Source organism: Pan troglodytes, chromosome 3 (genome assembly GCF_028858775.2).
Source record: "Pan troglodytes isolate AG18354 chromosome 3, NHGRI_mPanTro3-v2.0_pri, whole genome shotgun sequence".
In the NCBI taxonomy this organism is placed as follows: Eukaryota; Metazoa; Chordata; class Mammalia; order Primates; family Hominidae; genus Pan; species Pan troglodytes.
Window position 1 is genome coordinate 1092756 of NC_072401.2, and position 19852 is coordinate 1112607.

At 53.7% G+C, this 19852-nt stretch overlaps 1 protein-coding gene across 7 annotated transcripts in view; it reads left to right on the forward strand.

Moving 5' to 3' along the window:
* The window catches only part of PCGF3 (polycomb group ring finger 3), a 74239-nt gene that overhangs the window by 45859 nt on the left and 8528 nt on the right, over window positions 1-19852 (forward strand). For all 7 annotated transcript variants that reach the window (XM_024355899.3, XM_024355903.3, XM_063807890.1 and 4 more), the window contains 3 exon segments: window positions 4900-5010; window positions 6025-6113; window positions 19540-19677. In XM_024355899.3, coding sequence (XP_024211667.1) covers window positions 4900-5010; window positions 6025-6113; window positions 19540-19677 — 338 coding nt within the window.

The following is a 19852-nucleotide window of genomic DNA, read 5'->3' on the forward strand; positions in this document are numbered from 1 at the left end:
CTCACACCTGTAATCCCAGCACTTTGGGAGGCCGAGGCGCCTGGATCATCAGGTCAAGAGTTTGAGACCAGCCAGACCAACATAGTGAAACCCTGTCTCTACCAAAAATACAAAAAAAAAAAAAAAAAAAAATTAGTCGGGCGTGGTGTCGGGCGCCTGTAATCCCAGCTACTCAGGAGGCTGAGGCAGGAGAATCGCTTGAACCCGGGAGGCAGAGGTTGCAGTGAGCTGAGATCGCGCCACTGCACTCCAGGCTGGGCGACAGAGCAAGACTCTGTCTCAAAAAAATAAATAAATAAATAAAGTTTGCACTGGAGCGTTTCAAACGCTTAGCAGTGGGCGGGATCAGGGCAGGAACCTCGAGTTTTGTGACCACCACCCCCCGCCAGCAGTTTCTAGGCGTGGCCGTCCTTGCTGCACCTGCTGCTCCCTCAGCCTCACCCTGTGGCCTTTGATCTGTAAAGGCTGCAGTACGTATCCCCAAAAGATAAGGGTTCTTCTTAAAGCTCATAACCACAATACCTTGATAATGTTTAGGAAAATAGTAGAGATTCCTTAATACCAAATAGCCACTCAGTGCTGACATTTCTAGTTGTCTCATAAATGCGGTGCTTTTTGGTTGTTGTTTATTTCTTTCTTTATTTTGAGACCTGGTCTCTGCTGCCCAGGCTGGAGTGCAGTGGTGCTATCACAGCTCACTGTAGCCTCAACCTCCCGGGCTCCAGTGATTCTCCCACCTCAGCCTGCCGGATAGCTGGAACTACAGGCAAGCACCTCCATCCTGGCTAATTTTTTGTAGGGATAGGGTTTTGCTGTGTTGCCCAGGCTGGTCTTGAACTCTTGGGCTCAAGCAGTCCTCCTGCCTTGGCCTCCCAAAGTGCTGGGATTACAGGTGTGAGCCCCCACACCCAGCCTGTTTTTGTTTATTCCAATCAGGATCCAGAGAATGCCACTGACTCATGGGCCTCCTTCTGGTTCCCTCCTGCCTCTGCCTTCCCATTGTCCTGGGTTGTCCTGCGGCAGTGGACCTGGGTGCGTTCCACCCGTGTTTTTGGGAAGCCCGCTTCTGGGCATCCATCAGGGCAGGTGTCGTCCACGTGCTGAGCCGGGTGGCACTGAGATCTGCATGCCACCTCCGTTCCATCGCTCGTCTCCACGTGTTAGTTGGAGTGTGCGTCCAGCCTGGAGCAGGTTGTATGTTCTCGTCCACCTCAGCACGCTCTTGTCCGGTGTGGACGCTGCCAACTCCACTCTACATTGAAGAAGTCGAGAGGCAAGAGGTTCCGGAGTGCTCCAGATTGACACCCCCAGGGCACGGTGGCCCCGAGCCGTCTCCCTGACCAGCTCCTGTCTCTGGCCACCATATTTTCCGTTGAGTCAATATTCTTTTTCTTGTTGTTTCTCAAGCTTTCAGTCAATTGTGGCTCTTCAGCAGGAGGATTCTAACTTTAAAACTATTAGCAGTGCACCTATTTTCTTGATGGAGGCTACTTGCAATTTGTTTAGTTTTATCTGTGGTGCAGACAATTGCAAACCTCATTTCTCCGACCAGAGGCCTCTTCCTGAAACGTGCGTTAGCTGCAAGGATGCAGTGGTGAGGCGAGGCGTCAGCCCTTGAGGGTCCAGGTGCCTGTTTTGGAGGAGATGCCAACAGGGTCCTGCCTCTCCCACCTGGACTCCGGGCAGGCCCTCAACGCTGTCCCCGCACCCCCACATGGTGGGGGCTTGCTGGAAGAGAGTTCCCTGCTAGATCAGAGGTGGGGTTAGGTTTTTAGTGGTTTGTTGTTTCTTTTTGTTTTTATAAATTTTTTTAGAAACCTGTCTTCGTAGAGGCAACATGTTTAAAACATTTATCAAAGTGTCCATTCTCAGTCTCAGCCCACTCTGGGCTCTTTCACTCGGTGGGCGTGTCATGGTCTTTGGTGTGCCAGGCTCCTGTCCGTTCCTGGTGAGGGCCGTGGGGCTCACGCACTCACCAGTCCTCTTTCCATGGATCCTGAACATGCCTGTCACCTCTTGCTTTAGAAACGTGGGGGCCGGACACAGTGTCTCATGCCTGTAACCCTAGCACTGTGGGAGGCCGAGGTAGGAGGATCCCATGAGCTAAGAATGTTTCTTTACATTTTTAAATAGTTGGAAAAAATCAAAAGCAGCGTATTTTATGACGTGATAATTTAAGAATTGAAATTTCATGGTGCGTAGCCTGGTTGGAACCAGCCCCACTGGCTCAGCTGTGGTCGCCTTCACCCGTAAGCCCGTCCGTGGTGCAGCTGAGTGTGTGCCAGGCGTGTGCTGCCTGCCTGCCGGTGGCTTTGAGCAGCCCTCTGCACCGTGGCTGGAACTCATCGTCACTGCATTGGGACGTTTTCATGACCATGTCAGAACGAGAAAAGGAGAAAAGGGGACTTCCAGGGCTGCACTTCGAAGCCGCAGTGAACTCTGGATTATTTTGTTGTTGAACTGTCATTGTTGATGGCAAAGCACTGACTTTCTCATCCGTCATACTGTAGCTATGCTGAGAGCAAACAGCCGACGATGGAGTCACTGACTCAACACCAGCAATATCCCCACTCACAGGAAAGCAGTATTTAGACACCAGCAATATTCCCTACTCCCAGGAAAGCAGTGTTTACAAAATGCTGAAAATTTAAAATGGAATGTGTCATCACAGCAGAATTTCTTCTCAGAAGTGAAAATGAAGATATGGCTGTAGTCAGAATAAGTTTCCAATTGGCTGATTCGTTAGCGTTATGTCAACAGTGAGCTCGTCAGATCAGGCTGGACTGCCGCAGCTCAAGAGCAATGTCCAGAGACAGTGAGCTCTTATTTATTTATTTATTCAATCATTTTTGAGACGGAGTTTCACTCTTGTTGCCCAGGCTGAGTGCAGTGGCATGATCTCAGCTCACTGCAACCTCCGCCTCCCAGGTTCACACAGTTGTCCTGTCTCAGCCTCCTAAGTAGCTGGGATTACAGGCAGGTGCCACCATGCCCGGCTAATTTTTTGTATTTTTAGTAGAGACGGGGGTTTCACCATGTTGGCCAGGCTGGTCTCGAACTCCTGACCTCATGATCCGCCCGCCTCAGCCTCCCACAGTGCCGGGATGACAGGTGTGAGCCACCGCGCCCCGCCCCAATAAATGTTTCAGTGCCTGTATACACCTGACACTGAGTGCTGCTATTTTTAATCCTTCTTTATTCTTACAGGTGAAAATTAAAGAAATGGGAACTAGAGCCAAGGGTCAGGGTCTGAAGCTGAGTTGCTTTCCACTGTGTCCGTGGGGCTCTCTCCTTTGCACGGACCTATGTGGCCTGTTGTTCCCGTCACAGCTCTTCTGCAGACTTATGGGAACAGCCTCCTGCTGTCAGCCCCTGTCTTGCAGGCCTCCATTCCAGCTGCTGGGATGTGATTATTTAAGGGAAACATTTTCTTTCAAGCTGCTCTCAGATTCTCCAGGCTAATCTTTCAGCATTTCCCTTGTGAGGCTCCAGCACTCCATCCACCCGCGGCCGGCCCCACGTATCCCCTTGGCTCTCGGGGTCCCCTCCTCTCTCTGCCCAGGCTCTCGGGGTCCCCTCCTCTCTCTCCCCAGGCTCTCAGGGTCCCCTCCTCTCTCTCTCCCCAGGCTCTCGGGGTCCCCTCCTCTCTCCCCAGGCTCTCGGGGTCCCCTCCTCTCTGCCCAGGCTCACGGGGCATCCTCCTCTCTGTCCAAGCTCGTTGCCTCACGCGGGCATTGGTCCCTGCACGGTTGGTGTTTGTGACGCAGCTGTGTAGGTTGGGGTATGCCCAGAGCGTTTCCCTGGCCTGGCCGAGCTCATGGTATGTAGGGAGGAAATCGTGGATAAAAAGTTTGGTGAAGAATTCCTTGGTCACGTAGCACATACGTTACTTTTCAGAGTGATGTCTGGGTTGCGGTTTGAGCAGCTTTTTTCTAACCTTTCTTTGCTGCCTACTGTGTGTTCCCGAGCGGTGACCCGCCTCGTCCACTGTGTCCCCTGGGTGTGAACTAAGGTCACCCTTAGGGGGCCTTTGCCGAGAGTCTGTTTGCTTTTCCCTGGAACCTGCGAGGTTCTGGCCAGCTCTTGCTGGCCATCCCTGGAGGGTCAGGCCTCCTCTGGTCCGGCCAGAGGTGACCCAATGGCAGGTGTGGGTGAGGATGCTGCGGCCCGTCTGCCGCCGGGCAGTCTCCTCCCTGGAATTTGTGCCTGTGGCTGTGGCCACAGACACCAGGGGGCGCTCTTAACCCACTGCCAGGCAACGGGGTGCCAGAGCTCATAGCTGTGAGCAGCCCTCCCTGCAGGCTGTGGACTCAGGCGCCTGGGACACATGGTCCCCGGGGCTCTCGGGCCCTCGAGGGCTCTCTTGGGGTTCCTCAGTGGTGGCCTTGGGTACCTGTGAGCCGGCAGGATCTGCCACTGCGCAGGAGCGTGGGGGGAACCCAGTGGCAGGTTCATCTCTGAGCTGCGGGTGTCCAGGCAGTCCACTGGCTGAGGCGTGAGGTCAGCAATGATGTCTGACGTGGCACTGCTGTGGCCACAGTGTTTATCAAGCCCCTGGTGATGGTTGGTTCTGCGCCATTGGACACTCATAGGCAGTGGCTGAGGTGGGGATGGCAGTCCCGCACTTGGGTTTCCCAGGCCCCGTGCCTGTCCTAGGCCTGGAGCAGCCGGTCTGCGACTCAACGTCCCACGTGGGTTGGTGGGGCGGGTGCCCGGGGGGTGCGCTTCCCGCTGTGCTGAGCCCCCAAAACATCTCAGTCTTAATTTGCTGCTTTCTTATTAGTAGCCTTCAAACTTCATAATGCAAATCCCTAATTTTCTTTATGTGATGTTTATGAACAGAAGTTTAATAGAATCCACTGCCTGTGAGATGAAAGACTGTGTGTTGATTTTCCGCAGCGGAAATGAGAAAGCAGAGGGAGTTCTATCACAAATTGGGCATGGAGGTGCCGGGAGATATCAAGGGGGAGACCTGCTCTGCAAAACAGCACTTAGATTCCCATCGGAATGGTGAGTGCCCTGCGTGCCCATCCAGAAGCCCCGGGAATCCCCTGCATGAGGCCTTTTCTTAAAGAGCTGGCGCCGTCTGCCGGCCCCTCCCACACGCGCTCACGGGAGAACGTGGGGGAACCTGAGGGTGCGGGGAGGTTAGGGTTCGAGGCATTCCTCCTCACTCCTGGTACCAGTGGGAACGTGGGCAGAGGGGAAAAGCCAGCAGGGGAGAGCAGGAGGGCCCCCCGAGAGTGTCTGGGGGGCAGAGGTCAGGGTTCAGAAGGCCTGTGGAAAGAGTAGTGGAAGGTGAACTTCCTGAGACTTCACTTGGCTTGCTTTACTGTAAAATGGCAAAATAATGGTTTGGTTTCTGTGTAAAGGGAATGGTATGTTGAAATCTGAGGGTATCACAACAAATGTTCATGTCTTGAGGACATTTTATTTTCCTAATGGACCACACCAACTCTTAGGAAATGTTTAGGCTCCTCCGGGCGTCTGTGACAGTTGGAGGGTGGGAGGGGCGTGGCTCTGTCACCCCCACGGCTTTGCGGGTCCCAGGAAGCACAGCCATGAGGCGTGGTTAGGAAGCGAGTCTGGGAACCAAGCAGCCCTGTCAGAACCGTTTTACCTGAGGGGAAGTTTTCATTTTAAAAGCGGTGTTGAAACATTGGATTTTTAGGAGAAGGCTTTCAGATCGAGGGGCTGATGTGGTCAGCACTGAGCAGCTCCGGGCGGGCCTGGCCATGTGGCCAGTGCGGAGCGTGTCTGTGTCCCACGCCGGCTCCGGCTGCCCCGTCTCTGTCTCCTGTGCTCCCCACGCCTGCACCCACAGGCCCACACGCCCGTTCTGCATCCTGGGGAGACCCCTGCAGACACTTTGCAGACGGCTTTCCTTTGACGCTTACTCCGCTCCGGGGGTCCAGAGTCTCTTAATGGAGTGAATTTTTGGCGGCATTTGGAGTACAGTGTAGTTTTTTAAATGGCTTGACAGTTTGGATTTCATGGTGCGCTATGTTCTGTTTGTGCTAAAAGGTGAAACCAAAGCAGATGACAGTTCAAACAAAGAGGCCGCGGAGGAGAAGCCGGAGGAGGACAACGACTACCACCGCAGCGACGAGCAGGTGGGCGGGGCCCCGGGGGTCGCTGCAGTGTTAGTGCTCGCCATGGAGGCGTGAGCAGGTGGGCGGGGCCCGGGGGTCGCTGCGGTGTTAGTGCTCGCCATGGAGGCGTGAGCAGGTGGGCGGGCCCCGGGGGTCGCTGCAGTGTTAGTGCTCGCCATGGAGGCGTGAGCAGGTGGGCGGGGCCCCGGGGGTCGCTGCGGTGTTAGTGCTCGCCATGGAGGCGTGAGCAGGTGGGCGGGGCCCGGGGGTCGCTGCGGTGTTAGTGCTCGCCGTGGAGGCATGAGCAGGTGGGCGGGGCCCGGGGGTCGCTGCGGTGTTAGTGCTCGCCATGGAGGCATGAGCAGGTGGGCGGGGCCCGGGGGTCGCTGCAGTGTTAGTGCTCGCCATGGAGGCGTGAGCAGGTGGGCGGGCCCCGGGGGTCGCTGCAGTGTTAGTGCTCGCCATGGAGGCGTGAGCAGGTGGGCGGGGCCCCGGGGGTCGCTGCGGTGTTAGTGCTCGCCGTGGAGGCATGAGCAGGTGGGCGGGGCCCGGGGGTCGCTGCAGTGTTAGTGCTCGCCATGGAGGCGTGAGCAGGTGGGCGGGCCCCGGGGGTCGCTGCAGTGTTAGTGCTCGCCGTGGAGGCGTGAGCAGGTGGGCGGGCCCCGGGGGTCGCTGCAGTGTTAGTGCTCGCCATGGAGGCGTGAGCAGGTGGGCGGGCCCCGGGGGTCGCTGCAGTGTTAGTGCTCGCCGTGGAGGCGTGAGCAGGTGGGCGGGGCCCCGGGGGTCGCTGCAGTGTTAGTGCTCGCCATGGAGGCGTGAGCAGGTGGGCGGGCCCCGGGGGTCGCTGCAGTGTTAGTGCTCGCCGTGGAGGCGTGAGCAGGTGGGCGGGGCCCCGGGGTCGCTGCAGTGTTAGTGCTCGCCATGGAGGCGTGAGCAGGTGGGCGGGCCCCGGGGGTCGCTGCAGTGTTAGTGCTCGCCGTGGAGGCGTGAGCAGGTGGGCGGGGCCCGGGGGTCGCTGCAGTGTTAGTGCTGGCCGTGGAGGCGTGAGCAGGTGGGCGGGGCCCGGGGGTCGCTGCAGTGTTAGTGCTCGCCATGGAGGCGTGAGCAGGTGGGCGGGCCCCGGGGGTCGCTGCAGTGTTAGTGCTCGCCATGGAGGCGTGAGCAGGTGGGCGGGCCCCGGGGGTCGCTGCAGTGTTAGTGCTCGCCGTGGAGGCGTGAGCAGGTGGGCGGGGCCCCGGGCCTCCGGGACACTCCTGTATTAGTGCTCCTGTAATAGTGCAGTCCTGGGAGCACCGAGGGAGGGCTCACACCAGAAACCTTCCCTGGGGATGAAGGGAAGCAGTGACAGCCAGCACCCAAGGGCTGCTGTTTTCTTCCTCCCGACTTCTTCCTTTTTCTTTTTTTTTTAATTACCAGAGGAACACGTGCTTAGGGTAAAGCATGGCAGATATAAAACATGGTAGGTCAGCGGCTGGCTCTGGCCTCAGCCCTATGGCCCACGTTTTGTGCCTTTTCCTCCGGGCGCGTCTCTGTGCTCCGTGAATGTTACGTGATAGAAAGCAAAGCCTCGCAGTGTGTTGAAAGGAAAGTGAGAGTGAACGTCGAGGGCCTCTTCGTGTGTCATTTACTGTATTACCAGATGAAGACAGAAAAACTACACGGTCACAGAGATGCAGTAAAAGAATTTGATGAAATTCCATACCCACGTCTAGAGAACTTTTTTTTTTTTTTTGAGATGGAGTTTTGCTCTTGTCTGCCAGGCTGGAATGCGGTGGCGCCATCCCGGCTCACTGCAGCCTCTGCCTCCTGGGTTCAAGCGATTCTCCTGCCTCAGCCTCCCGAGTAGCTGGGACTACAGGCACCTGCTGCTCCGTCTGGTTAACTTTCGTATTTTTAGTAGTGACAGGGTTTCACCACGTTGGCCAGGCTGGTCTCGAACTTCTGGCCCACCTCAGCCTCCCAAAGTGCTGGGGTTACAAGCGTGAGCCACCGCGCCCAGCCAAGTAACGGAACCTTAACTTTTTAGTTTACATTTACACGTTGTTTAAAAGGTTCAGTGAGCATTACAGAAATAGACACGTGTGTCCAACGTGGGATGTGATGGCGTTGCCTTGTGGGTCAGTAGAGAAGAGCGGCCAGTTCAGAGAAGGGGTCCGGAGGGGCAGGAAGCGAGGAAATCACCTCCTTCTTTCATGACCCCGGTTTCACTGCCATGCCTGGTTTCCGATGTTGACGTGCCTGGTGCTTCCTCTGTTGGTGGCTTGGCGGCTCTCCTGGAACCACGCTGTTTTTCTGTCTCTGGCGTTGGTCTCGTCTGCGCGGAGGCCCCTGGGTCTTTCCTGGTTGGCCTTTGTTAGGTACTTGTCCTTACAGCAGTTCCCCAGTGGTGAGGAACCCCCTGGGATCTCGTGGAAATTCAGTTTTGGGGTCTGCTGGGTGGGCTGGTGTTCCAGAGGGGTGCAGGCTGCTGCTCCCCTTTACTCTGGTGTAGTTTTCCATGGATCGATGTAAAGCTGTGTGTGATGTCCTCCTCCAGTTTAATCTCTGTTTTGCAGTTTTAAATTTATATCAGTGTTGACTTTTACTAATATTTACCTTTTCTTTTGATCCTTGACGTGCTAAAGATTTATTTGTTGCTTTCAAAAGGGCCAATTTTTAAAAATTGATCAAATATTGAATTTTGTTTTTTTCTTTTTTGAGATGAAGTTTTGCTCTTGTTGCCCAGGCTGGAGTGCAATGGCACGATCTCGGCTCACTGCAACCTCTGCCTCCCATGTTCAAGCGATTATCCTGCCTCAGCCTCCCAAGTAGCTGGGATTACAGGCATGCGCCACCACGCCTGGCTAATTTTGTATTTTTAGTAGAGACGGGGTTTCTCCATGTTGGTCAGGCTGATCTTGAACTTGTGACCTCGGGTGATCCACCCACCTCAGCCTCCCAAAGTTCTAGAATTACAGGCATGAGCCACCATGCCCTGCTGAATTTTCTTTCTTTTCTTTTCTTTTTTTTTTTTTTTTTGAGACAGTCTCACTTTGTCACCAGGCTGGAGTGTGGAGTGCAGTGGCACAATCTTGGCTCACTGCAACCTCTGCCTCCTGGGTTCAAGCGATTCTCCTGCTTCAGCCTCCTAAGTAGCTGGGATTACAGGCACACCCCACCACACCCGGCTAATTTTTATATTTTTAGTAGAAATGGGGTTTCACCATGTTGGCCAGGCTGGTCTTGAACTCCTGACCTCGTGATCCACCCGCCTCGGCTTCCCAAAGTGTGAGTCACTGCACCCAGCCTTGCTGAATTTTCTTAAAACATTTTTTTTTCTGACATCTTGAGTTAAAAGTCTTTTGTTATTCTTCGAGACGGGATCTGGCTCTCTCACCCAACCTGGAGTGCAATGGTGCAATCACAGCTCCCTGCACCCTCTGCCTCCTGGGCTCCTGCCCAAGCCTCCAGAGTAGCAGACACTGTTGGCAGATCACACCAGTTAACTTTTTAAATTTTTTGTAGAGATGGATGGAGTCTTGCTGTGTTGCCTAGGCCGGTCTGAACTCCTGGGCTGAAGCAGTCCACCTGCCTCAGTCTCCCAAAGTGCCAGGATTCCAGGCGTGAGCCCACGCGCCCGCCCAGTCTTTTTGTAAGCGCATTTCCGGCTGTGTTTCCTGTGTGCTCCTGGCTGCTCCCTGCAGACTTTGATGAATAATATTTTCACTGGCATTCATTTCTAAAGAAGCTGTAATTTCATCAGAGTTCCTTTTTAATCGAGAAGTTTGTTCTGAAACATTTGAGTAACGTGGCCTTTTTGGGTTCCATCCACTCCTCTTTCTAGTCTCCTTCCCGGGCGGTCAGGGAGTGTTGTCTACACGGATCTCTGCCTTGGGGGATTGAGATCTTCTTTCTTGTTCACTTGGGTGCAGATTTTCCAGGGGTCCTGGGGTGATTTTCCTTTGGCTGAGTTTGCTGGTTGGTGTGGTGGGTAAACAAGCGGACCCCAGGGGCCAGTTGCCCACGTCCTGCTCTGCCTTTAGCCAGGGTGTGGCCCTTCACAAGAGACCTACCTCTGCCTCAGTTTCTCTGTCTGTGGCGTGAGGTGGTGCTGAGATTGCCTCGAGGTTTTTATGAAGATTAAATGATTTCCTATTTGTGAGGCACTTTGAGGTGTTAAGTTGAATGAATGAGAAACAAGCAGGCAGCCTGGGAGATTGTGAACTCCGACATCCAAGTCCGGTCGTTTTTCTTGTGGATTCTTGTTTTCTCCGTGTCTCTGTAACCTCGCGGTGTTGCTTAGGAGCCGTGCTGCTGGCTATGCAGGCTGATGGTTCTTACTTAGTTTTGATGACTTGCACCTTTTGCCAGTGTGGATTCTTTTTTTTTCTTTTTTCCTGTTCAGTGTGTTTTCGCTCTAACCCCCGATTCTCTTGTACTAACATCGCTACGGTTGCTGTTGGTCTCTGCTTCCACCCTCCCTGTCATTTGTTTCAGCTGTGTTACGGAGGCCTTTGCTTTGCTTTTTTGCACACATCTCAGGTTCTCTTTGATAGGAGAGTTTAACCCGTTGTCTTTGTTGTGAGAATACATTTTTTCCCCTCTCCATGAGGGCTTGGATCCCGTTTTGGTGTCTTCTTTCTCTGCTCTAATGGTTTGGGAATTTTGCATTCTCTTTCTGTTCTTCTTGTGGCTGCCCTTAAACTTGGATTCCGTGTCCATTTGTGGGATTATACGCGTCTATAACTTCGTGATGAGTTCCTGATCTCCGTCTTCCAAAACTTGGGAAGTCATCAGAGGGTTTGTTCCAGATTGTTTTGGGTAATTTTAAAATTTTATTTCACACTAATTTTATTCTAGGAATCGCTTCTTCATCTTACTGAAGTTTTGATGCGACGTTATAGTTATTTAGGCTTAACGGGAGGTTGCATGGGTTTTGTGGGCGTTTCTGGTGTCTTCCTGGTGTGTTTGGATTTGTGCTTCGCCACGTCCGCACATCACTTCTGAGCCCAGTGCGGTGGCCCCTGAGCTCCTGCCAGTCACGGGCTGTGTGTTGTCCCCCTCACACCAGAGACAGTCGTTTCTTCTCTTAACTCTTAAGCCCTCCTCAGTCACTCGGATGAACTGATTAAATTCTGTGCTTTTAATACTAAGCATTAAAAAAAAAAAATATATGAGGGAAGCACCTGCCACGCAGGCCCATGTTTCTGCTCTCAGCCTTGTGCCCTCCTCCGGTGGCCCCTCCGAAGGGCATGAAGCTGTGGATGCTGTGCCTGTGCCTGGAGGCTCTGGCCCTCCCACCCCTGGCTGGGCTCCAGCTCTAGGTTTGCTCAGCAGCCAACTCAGAGCAGCCGAGGCTCAGGGTGGCATCAGCCGGCCGTGCTGGCTTCACAGCCGACCTCTTCTCCATCATCTGACGGGCGCAGGCCCCCTCGCTGCCACCCCCACTGGTGGGCACTCAGCCTCAAGGCACAGGCCTCCTGGGACTGGTGGCTCCTCTGAATCTTCCTGAGAGAGGCAAGTTTAGTCATCGCTGAGCAATGCAAAAGCGTGTCGGGTTTATTTACTCACAACGATGTCTTCTAAACCAAAAATACTTGACGGGGCCTTTCTTTCTGTTTTCCGAGGGAGGGGATGGGGATCCTCCCGGAAGATGGCGCCCCCTGCACAGGTGAATGGCGTTTCCCACACTTGACCTTGGGAGTTTGGAAACTGGCGAAGCCGCCTCTTCCACTGCCCTTGCTGTTCCCTCCTGAGGTCCCTGGTCGTTCTTTCTCCTCTCAGTTCTGCCTCCCGCAGTCCCTGCATCTGCCACCTTCTCTGTGTGACCCCATTCCTTTCACAGCCGGAAGCCTCTTGGTTAGCCTCAGGTGACTCATTTGCTTCACAGCTGTTTTTTGCTCTCATCTTTTTTTAAGTATAAGCCATCGGTCTGTTTAATTCCAAAACTCTCCTTTCTGGAGCCTGACTTCTTTGGGAGCAGCCGGCGGGTTTCATGGATGCACGGCCACAGCTGTTCCGCTCTTTTCCCCCAGCTGCTGCTTCCAGAGCCTGGCTTTGCGTGGGCATCCTGAGGCCTCCGGGGACCGGGCGGGCAAGGGTGGGGTTTGTGGATAAGGAGTGAGGTGGGGGACGGGCCTGCTGCCCTGAGCTGGGGTCCTGAGTGTCCGCCGGGACTCGGGGGTGGGGTGCCATGCAGTCTTGGGGATACAGGGGCTCTACATGGACTTCGACCCCTGTGTGTGCAGCCTCCTCCTCCGGTTCCAGGCCCCCGGGGTCTTCCCACCAGACTGAGGCTGGGCAGACGGGAGGGGCCTGCGCGTGGCTGTGACCCCGCCAGGGCAACCCCAGAGATTCCCGCCGCCTTCAGGCCTCTGTCAGATCCAAACGCTCGGCCTCCGCCCATCTTCGTTTTCAGAGCCTCGGGATTGCCAGTGCCCTCCTGGTGCCCGTCTGTCCAGGGCTCTTCTGAACACGTCCCTGATGAAACTCTTCTCTCACTTCAGTAGGCTTTGTCCTCTGTCGAACCACAAAGGTTTGTGTTTGAGATTAGCTCCGTTACCTGGATAGTGGGAGACAGATCCCGGCCCTCACTGGAGGCCCCTCTGGGCGCTGATGGCTCACACACCTGAGCTGCCAGGTGGCCCAGGAGAGGGCATGGGCAGCTTCTCTCCCAGAGCTGACAAGCCCCGGAGCAAATGGCAAGGAAGTTAGAACAGAACTTTAGAGCTTTTTTATTTTTCTGAGACAGGATCTCACTTTCTTGCCTAGGCTGGAGTATAGTGGTGCAATCTCAGCTCCCTGCAGCCTCGACCTCTTGGGCTCAAGTGCTTCTCCCAACTCAGCCTCCCGAGTAGGGACCACAGGTGTGAGCCACTGTACCTGGCCTAGAACTTAATGTTTAAGAAGACTCTTGGCCGGGTACGGTGGCTCACGCCTGTAATCCCAGCATATTGGGAGACCGAGGCAGGCGGATCACAAGGTCAGGAGATCAAGACCATCCTGGCTAGCACAGTGAAACCCCATCTCTACTAAAAATACAAAAAATTAGCTGGGCGTGGTCGTGGGCACCTGTACTCGGAGGCTGAGGCAGGATAATGGCGTAAACCCGGGAGGCAGAGCTTGCAGTGAGCCAAGATCACGCCACTGCACTCCAGCCTGGGCGACAGAGCGAGAGTCCGGTCTCAAAAAAAAAAAAAAAAAAAGAAGACTGGACCAGGCACGGTGGCTCACACCTGTAATCCCAGTACTTTAGGAGGCCGAGGCGGCCAGATTGCCTAAGCTCAGGAGTGCGAGACCAGCCTGGGCAACAAGGTGAAACCCCGTCTCTACTAAAATACAAAAAATTAGCTGGGCATGGTGGTGGGTGCCTGTAATCCCAGCTACTCGGAGGCTGAGGCATGAGAATCGCTTGAACTTGCAGTGAGCTGAGATCGAGGCACTGCACTCCAGCCTAGGTAACAAGAGCGAGACTCTGACCCTCTACGAACCCTACATTCAGCTTCCCTTGGAGCGAGCAGCTGCCCAGTGGACTTCAGGGGCGTTCTGGGTCCTGGCAGGAGTCGCCTCCGTCTTTGGTGGTCCTGGCACCCACAGACCCAGTGGGACTGCAGGGCTGGTGTGGTCTCTGCTCATCTTCGCTCGTGCAGAGTTAGGAAACCCTTACCAGGCCTGTTGACTTGGTGGGTGTGATGTCCCAGCACCAGAAACAGGGGAAATGGCTCCTATACCCTGAGCAGGCTGGGGGGTCTGGTGTGGGGTCCCTGCCGCCCTCCAGAGGCTCCAATGGCTCTTGTGTGTGGAGCTGGAAATGTGGTTTGTTTTCACTCCTCCGAGTTGTGCCTCCCTGGCCCACTGGCTCCTGTCCGCACCCTCGGGCATGCGCTGTGCTCTTGGGACTTCACACCCGAGAGCCGGACACCTGCTCCTGCTGCACGCCTGCTGGAAGTGGGCTCTGCCTGCAAGGGCCTCGCAGCCGGCGTGGTGAGGGTTGGCTGGTGGGGAGCGGAGAGCCCACCCATCCAGGCCAGAGCCCCTGGAGGTAGAAGGGGCGGAGGGTAGAAAGAGCCTCTCCTGGACTGTAGAGGTGAGGCAGGAGGTAGTGAGCTGGGACCTGGTGCCAGGCTGCCCCACGTGCCGTGGGTGGTGAGTCCGGGGCAGAGTGAACGGGTAAGGCTGGAGGTGAGGTTGGGGACCTTGGGGGCCTATGGTGAGAACTTGCTGTTCACCCAGAGGAGGGAGATGAGGCAGTTGGGATGTGAGGTCGGGGTGTGCTGTGGGATGCAGCCTGGCGTGGCTTTATCCCCAGAGGGTTGCCGCTTAGCGCAGCTGCTCTGCAGTGAGCTGCCTGCACGGCCAGGGTGGCCATGCGGAGACCAGGCAGGCGTCTGAGCCGGAGGCCCAGGCAGGTGGCGGTGCGGGTGCAGCACTGGGTTTGGGGCATATTTAAAAGGGAGGGAGCCTGCAGGATTCGCTGGTGACCCAGATGCAGATGGCAGATCTTGGGCTCTTTTTCACTTCCAGGTGGACAAGGAGCTCAGTGTTCCCAGGCAGGCCGATGTGTAGCCATAGACAGCGACAGGTCTTTCTGCAGTGCCCTCTTTACAATCAGAGTTGCATTTCGAGGTGTGTAACGTACCCGCTTGATGGTGACTGCTGTGTGCACACAGGGCCGCGTGGTGTTGCAGAGCACGCGGCGTTGTGTGCGTGGCACGTGTTGTTACGCTGTGACTTTTTTACACTTAATTTCCCATCTCTTCTAATACTGGAGACTTCTAGGTGGTGACCAGCCCGTCACTCCTCTAAGACACTGCACTTGTCCCCCTGGGCAGGTGTGTTCCACGGTATCTGTGTTATTTCTGATTCCAGTCTCCTGTGTGTGGGGTGTCCAGCAACTCATCGCACGTCTCTGGGCTCCTCTGCGTGTGAGTTGCTTACTTGTTCTTTGCCCGTCTCTGTCCTGGGAAGACTGACTTTTCCTTATGTGAGCTGCAGGGCTACCTCCTCCCACGCTCACTGCAGGGATCGTCTTTCCTTCTGCGGCTGTCGGCTTTCTTCGACCTATCATCATCCACAGTTTTAAAATTTGACATAATTAAATGTATCAGTATTTTCTTCTGAATCTTAAAAATGTTTCCCCATTCTAAGGTCATAAATACATTCTCTTACATTGTCTTGTAAAATATTTTAAAGGTTTGCTTTTTAGTTGGGTTGTAAGCCCCTGCAGTTGACCTTGTGTGTAGAATGGACAAGGTGGAGTTCAACTTTGCCAAGTTTCCACACTCTCAGGTCCCCCTGGGCTCTCTGCTCTGTTCCGCTGGTCTCTTGTCTCCCATTGTGCCAAAACAACAAGGAATTTACTGAATTGCAATGATTTATTTTACCATTAAGTTGTGGTCTTCTGGGAGAGTACGTACCCCTCATTTTTCTTCTTCAGAATTGTCCTTTTTTTTTTTTTTTTTTGGAGATGGAGTTTCACTCTTGCCCAGGCTGGAGTGCAAGGCCTGATCTTGGCTCACCGCAACCTCCACCTCCCGGGTTCAAGCGATTCTTCTGTCTCAGCCTTACAGAGTAGCTGGGATTACAGGCACATGCCACCACACCCGGCTAATTTTTTGTATTTTTAGTAGAGACGGGGTTTCTCCATGTTGATCAGGCTGGTCTTGAACTCTTAACCTCAGGTGATTCACCCGCCTCAGCCTCCCAAAATGCTGGGATTACAGACGTGAGCCACCGCCGCACTTGGCTTTTTTTTTTTTTTGAGATGTAGTCTTATACTCTGTCGCCCAGGCTGGAGTGCGGGGGTGCAATCTCGGCTCACTGCAACCTCTGCCTCCCCAGTTGAAGTGAGTCTCCCACCTCCGCCTCCTGAGTAGCTGGGATTACAGGCACGCACCACCATGCCCAGCTAATTTTTGTATTTTTATTACAGACGGGGTTTCACTATGTTGGCCCGGCTGGCCTCGAACTCCTGACCTCAAATGATCCACCCGCCTCAGCCTCCCAAAGTGCTGGGATTACAGGTGTAAGCCACTGCACCCGGCTCTTTTCTAAACTCTAGAGTTGAACATTCCTTTAGTTTCCAGCTTCATAATTTGGTTCTTATTAAAATAATTCTAGAATTTTCATGTTTTTTTTAACCAGCTTTCTAAATTGTGTTACATGCACATAAAATATGCCATTTTAACCATTTTCAGGTGTGTGGTTCAGTGGCCTTGGGTACAGACCCAGTGTTATACAGCCACCACCACCACCATCATCTCCAGAGCCTTTTTATCTTCCCAAACTGAAGCTCTGCCCCCATTAAACACTCACTCCCCACCCCGCTCCCCCAGCAGGGTTAGATCGCAGAGGGGCCTGCCGGGGGCTCTGAGGTGATGGAAACCATCCGAGACTGCCATGGCGATCATCGAGAAAGTCTGTGAATTTACGGAAAATTATTGCATTATATACATAAAAGAGGTGTGTGTAAACTGTGCCATAATAAAGCCTAAAAATTAGAAGCGTGCTTGTAACTTAGTGTATTTAAATAGGTAATACATTCGTTTAGTCCTAAGGTTAATATTATTGAAAAGGTTTAATTTTGTTCTCATCTCTGTCGCTGTCTGTAGTGACCTATAGAGAACCACTGTGATTACCTCCTGTATGTATGCAAATCTGAGCAAACGTAAACATATTTTCTTCTTGTTTTCCTTCCACAATCCCCCCCACTCCCGCCCCCGCCCATGTGTGTCTGCGTTTTCCCGCAGGTGCATGCAGGCCCGCGTTCATCTGTGCAGCCCTTCCCGCTGCCCTGCGGGCCCCATACACTGCAGACCCCGCTGCCTCAGACCTGTGCCTGCGTGGCTGGCACACCTGTTCCCTGAGCCGGAGACGGCGGCTGCCTGTTGAGGGCAGGGTGCGTCCGCTGCTTATAGAGACGTGAAGCCCACCATAGCCATTCTGTTGGCGTGCGTTTGTCACCAGCTGTGTTCCCGTATAGAAACGTTTCTCGTCTTTGGGGGGGCTTCTTCCTCATTAAGCTCTATTTCTTAAAGTCCCATGACATACTAATCTAGCTATGCCAGCTTTCTGTTGGTGAATACTTGTGTGATATTTCTGTTCTTAAAATGTCTTAAATGTGACACTGTTTACAACGTAGAGCTAGGTTTTTTTAAAAAATGAAACTTTTTTAGCTGGCACGTTACCTTACACATTCCACGATTTTCCATGGAGGATGTGAGTTGGTTCCTGCTTAATTTTTTTATTTTGCTGTTTTCGTCAGTTTTTTCCTATGCTTCCTTCCTCCCTGTTGTCGAGTGAATTAGTAACTTTCTTTAATCTCTTTCTTTCTTCCTCTGGTTTGCAAGGTATAAGCTCTACTTCTGTTATACTAGTGGTTACAAAAGTATAAACTATTTACATTTTTAGAAATCCAAAGTTGGCCCGGCGCGGTGGCTCACGCCTGTAATCCTAGCACTTTGGGAAGTCGAGGCGGGCAGATCACGAGGTCAGGAGATCAAGACCATTCTGGCCAACTTGGTGAAACCCCGTCTCTACTAAAATACAAAAAAATTAGCCGGGCATGATGGTGCGCGCCTGTAGTCCCAGCTACTCGGGAGGCTGAGGCAGGGGAATCGCTTGAACCCAGGAGGCGGAGCTTGCAGTGAGCCGAGATCGTGCCACGGCATCCAGCCTGGCTACAGAGGGAGACTCTGTCTCAAAAAAAAAAAGTCCAAAGTCACTGTAAGTCTGTGCCCCTCCCTGCACAAGCACCCCCACCGCGGCTCTCACCGGGCACCCCCTCTCTCCCTGCCTCTCACTTCTTCCGCCAAACTCCGGGTCTTTCTCCCCGCGCGGCCCCTCTCCCGAGTTCTTCTCCCTCCAGACTCCGGGTCTTTCTCCCCGCGCGGCCCCTCTCCCGAGTTCTTCTCCCTCCAGACTCCGGGTCTTTCTCCCCACGGCCCCTCTCCCGAGTTCTTCTCCCTCCAGACTCCGGGTCTTTCCCCGCACGGCCCCTCCCCCGAGCTCTTCTCGCTCCGGACTCCGGGTCTTTCTCCCCGCGCGGCCCCTCTCCCGAGCTCTTCTCGCTCCAGACTCCGGGTCTTTCTTCCCTCGTGGCCCCGCTCCCGAGTTCTTTTCCCTCCGGACTCTGGGTCTTTCTCCCCACGGCCTCTCTCCCGAGTTCTCTCTCCAGACTCCCAGATCTTTTTCCCCCTCGCATTGTCCCTCTCCCGTGATGCTTGCAGGCGGCCAAGCTCCATCCCACCCCGGAGCAAGGATCTCTCTTGCTCTTTGCACAGAATCCACTTATCTCCCCAGTGGCTCTTGCGGGGACTTTAATGGGCTGTGCTCAGTGACTGCACCGTGTCGGAGTGGGTATTTCTTGTATTTTGGATTCTTTTGCTTCCTGAATCTGAGGACTGCCCTTCACTGTTGTGGGAGATCCTTAGTCACTGTTTCTTAACACTTCTTTCCTTTCTGTTCTTCCCTCTGGGGCTCCCGTCTTCTCCCCTTTCTCTTAGCCTTCCTTTTATTGTTTGAATTGGTGTGTTTATCTCTACTCCTGATGGGTAACTTCCTCAAGTGAATTTTTTTTTTAGGACATTAATCTGTCCTTGGCTGAGAAGAATCTGTGGTTCAGCCATCCACTGAGATGTTAGTTTCCGTGAGTGTTTTTATTTTTAGGAATTGTATCTGATTACCTTCAATACTTGCCCGTCTGTACCCCTGGTGTCCTCCCTTTTGTATCTTTTGTAATTTTAGACATATTTCAGTGAACCCCCTGTCCATCCTTCCACTGCATTTTTAGGCCCTAACTGTGCCGTTTGTTGCGGCTCCACCTGTAGAAGCGTTTGCCGTGAGCGTCGCCCTTCCTTGTCAGGCACATCTTGAGGGCCAAGCCGGCCGGGCCCTTGGGTGAAGCCTCGTCCTGGGCAGATTCCTTTTCGCACCGGCAGGGAGCCCGTGGCTGCTGGGACTCCACAGTCCCCTTCAGTCACTTTTTATCCTGCGGCCAAACTGCTGGTAACCTGGAAGGCAGCTGTGACCTTCCGCCTGTGGCCCTGCTCAAGGCTTCTCCCTGCTGTCTCCCCGTAGTCGCTGCTGTCTCCCCGAGTGCATTCGCAGACACGGGGCCGCCCACTCCCCTTTGCGCCGTGTTTGTCCGGACAGGCTTAGCTGGAGACCAAGAAGCCAATGCCTGCGATGGATAAATAACTCTGGGATTAACTCTCAACTATCATGTTAATAACACACAGAATTAACAGGGTGAGGTTATAGTTCACAAAACGGCAAGCAGACGATAAACAGGTTTTCAGATAAGGTATGTAAGATTCTTTTTCTGCAGTGTTGAAGTCAAAGCAGATGTCTGATCTTAAAAAGGTCAGCAGTCCTAGATTGAGGAATTAGTGAAATATGTCTAAGGAAGTCTCCAGAACCGTCCGGGGGAACCCTCCTGCTGCGCTCTCACCAGCGTCCTTTCCTGCAGGTGAGCATCTGCCTGGAGTGTAACAGCAGCAAACTGCGGGGGCTGAAGCGGAAGTGGATCCGCTGCTCAGCCCAGGCGACCGTCTTGCATCTGAAGAAGTTCATCGCCAAAAAACTCAACCTTTCGTCCTTTAACGAGGTAACAGTTGATCCCTAAGTAGAAACCATAACAAGTCCTCTCTTATTTCTAAAGGTAACACTTCTAAGATTCTTTGCTTAGTTTTGTTTTGTTTTTAACAACTTTGGAGATTTTAACCAGAAAAAAATCAGTTTTGCCTGCTTCACCGGGGAGCGGGATAGGAGACAGCCCTAAG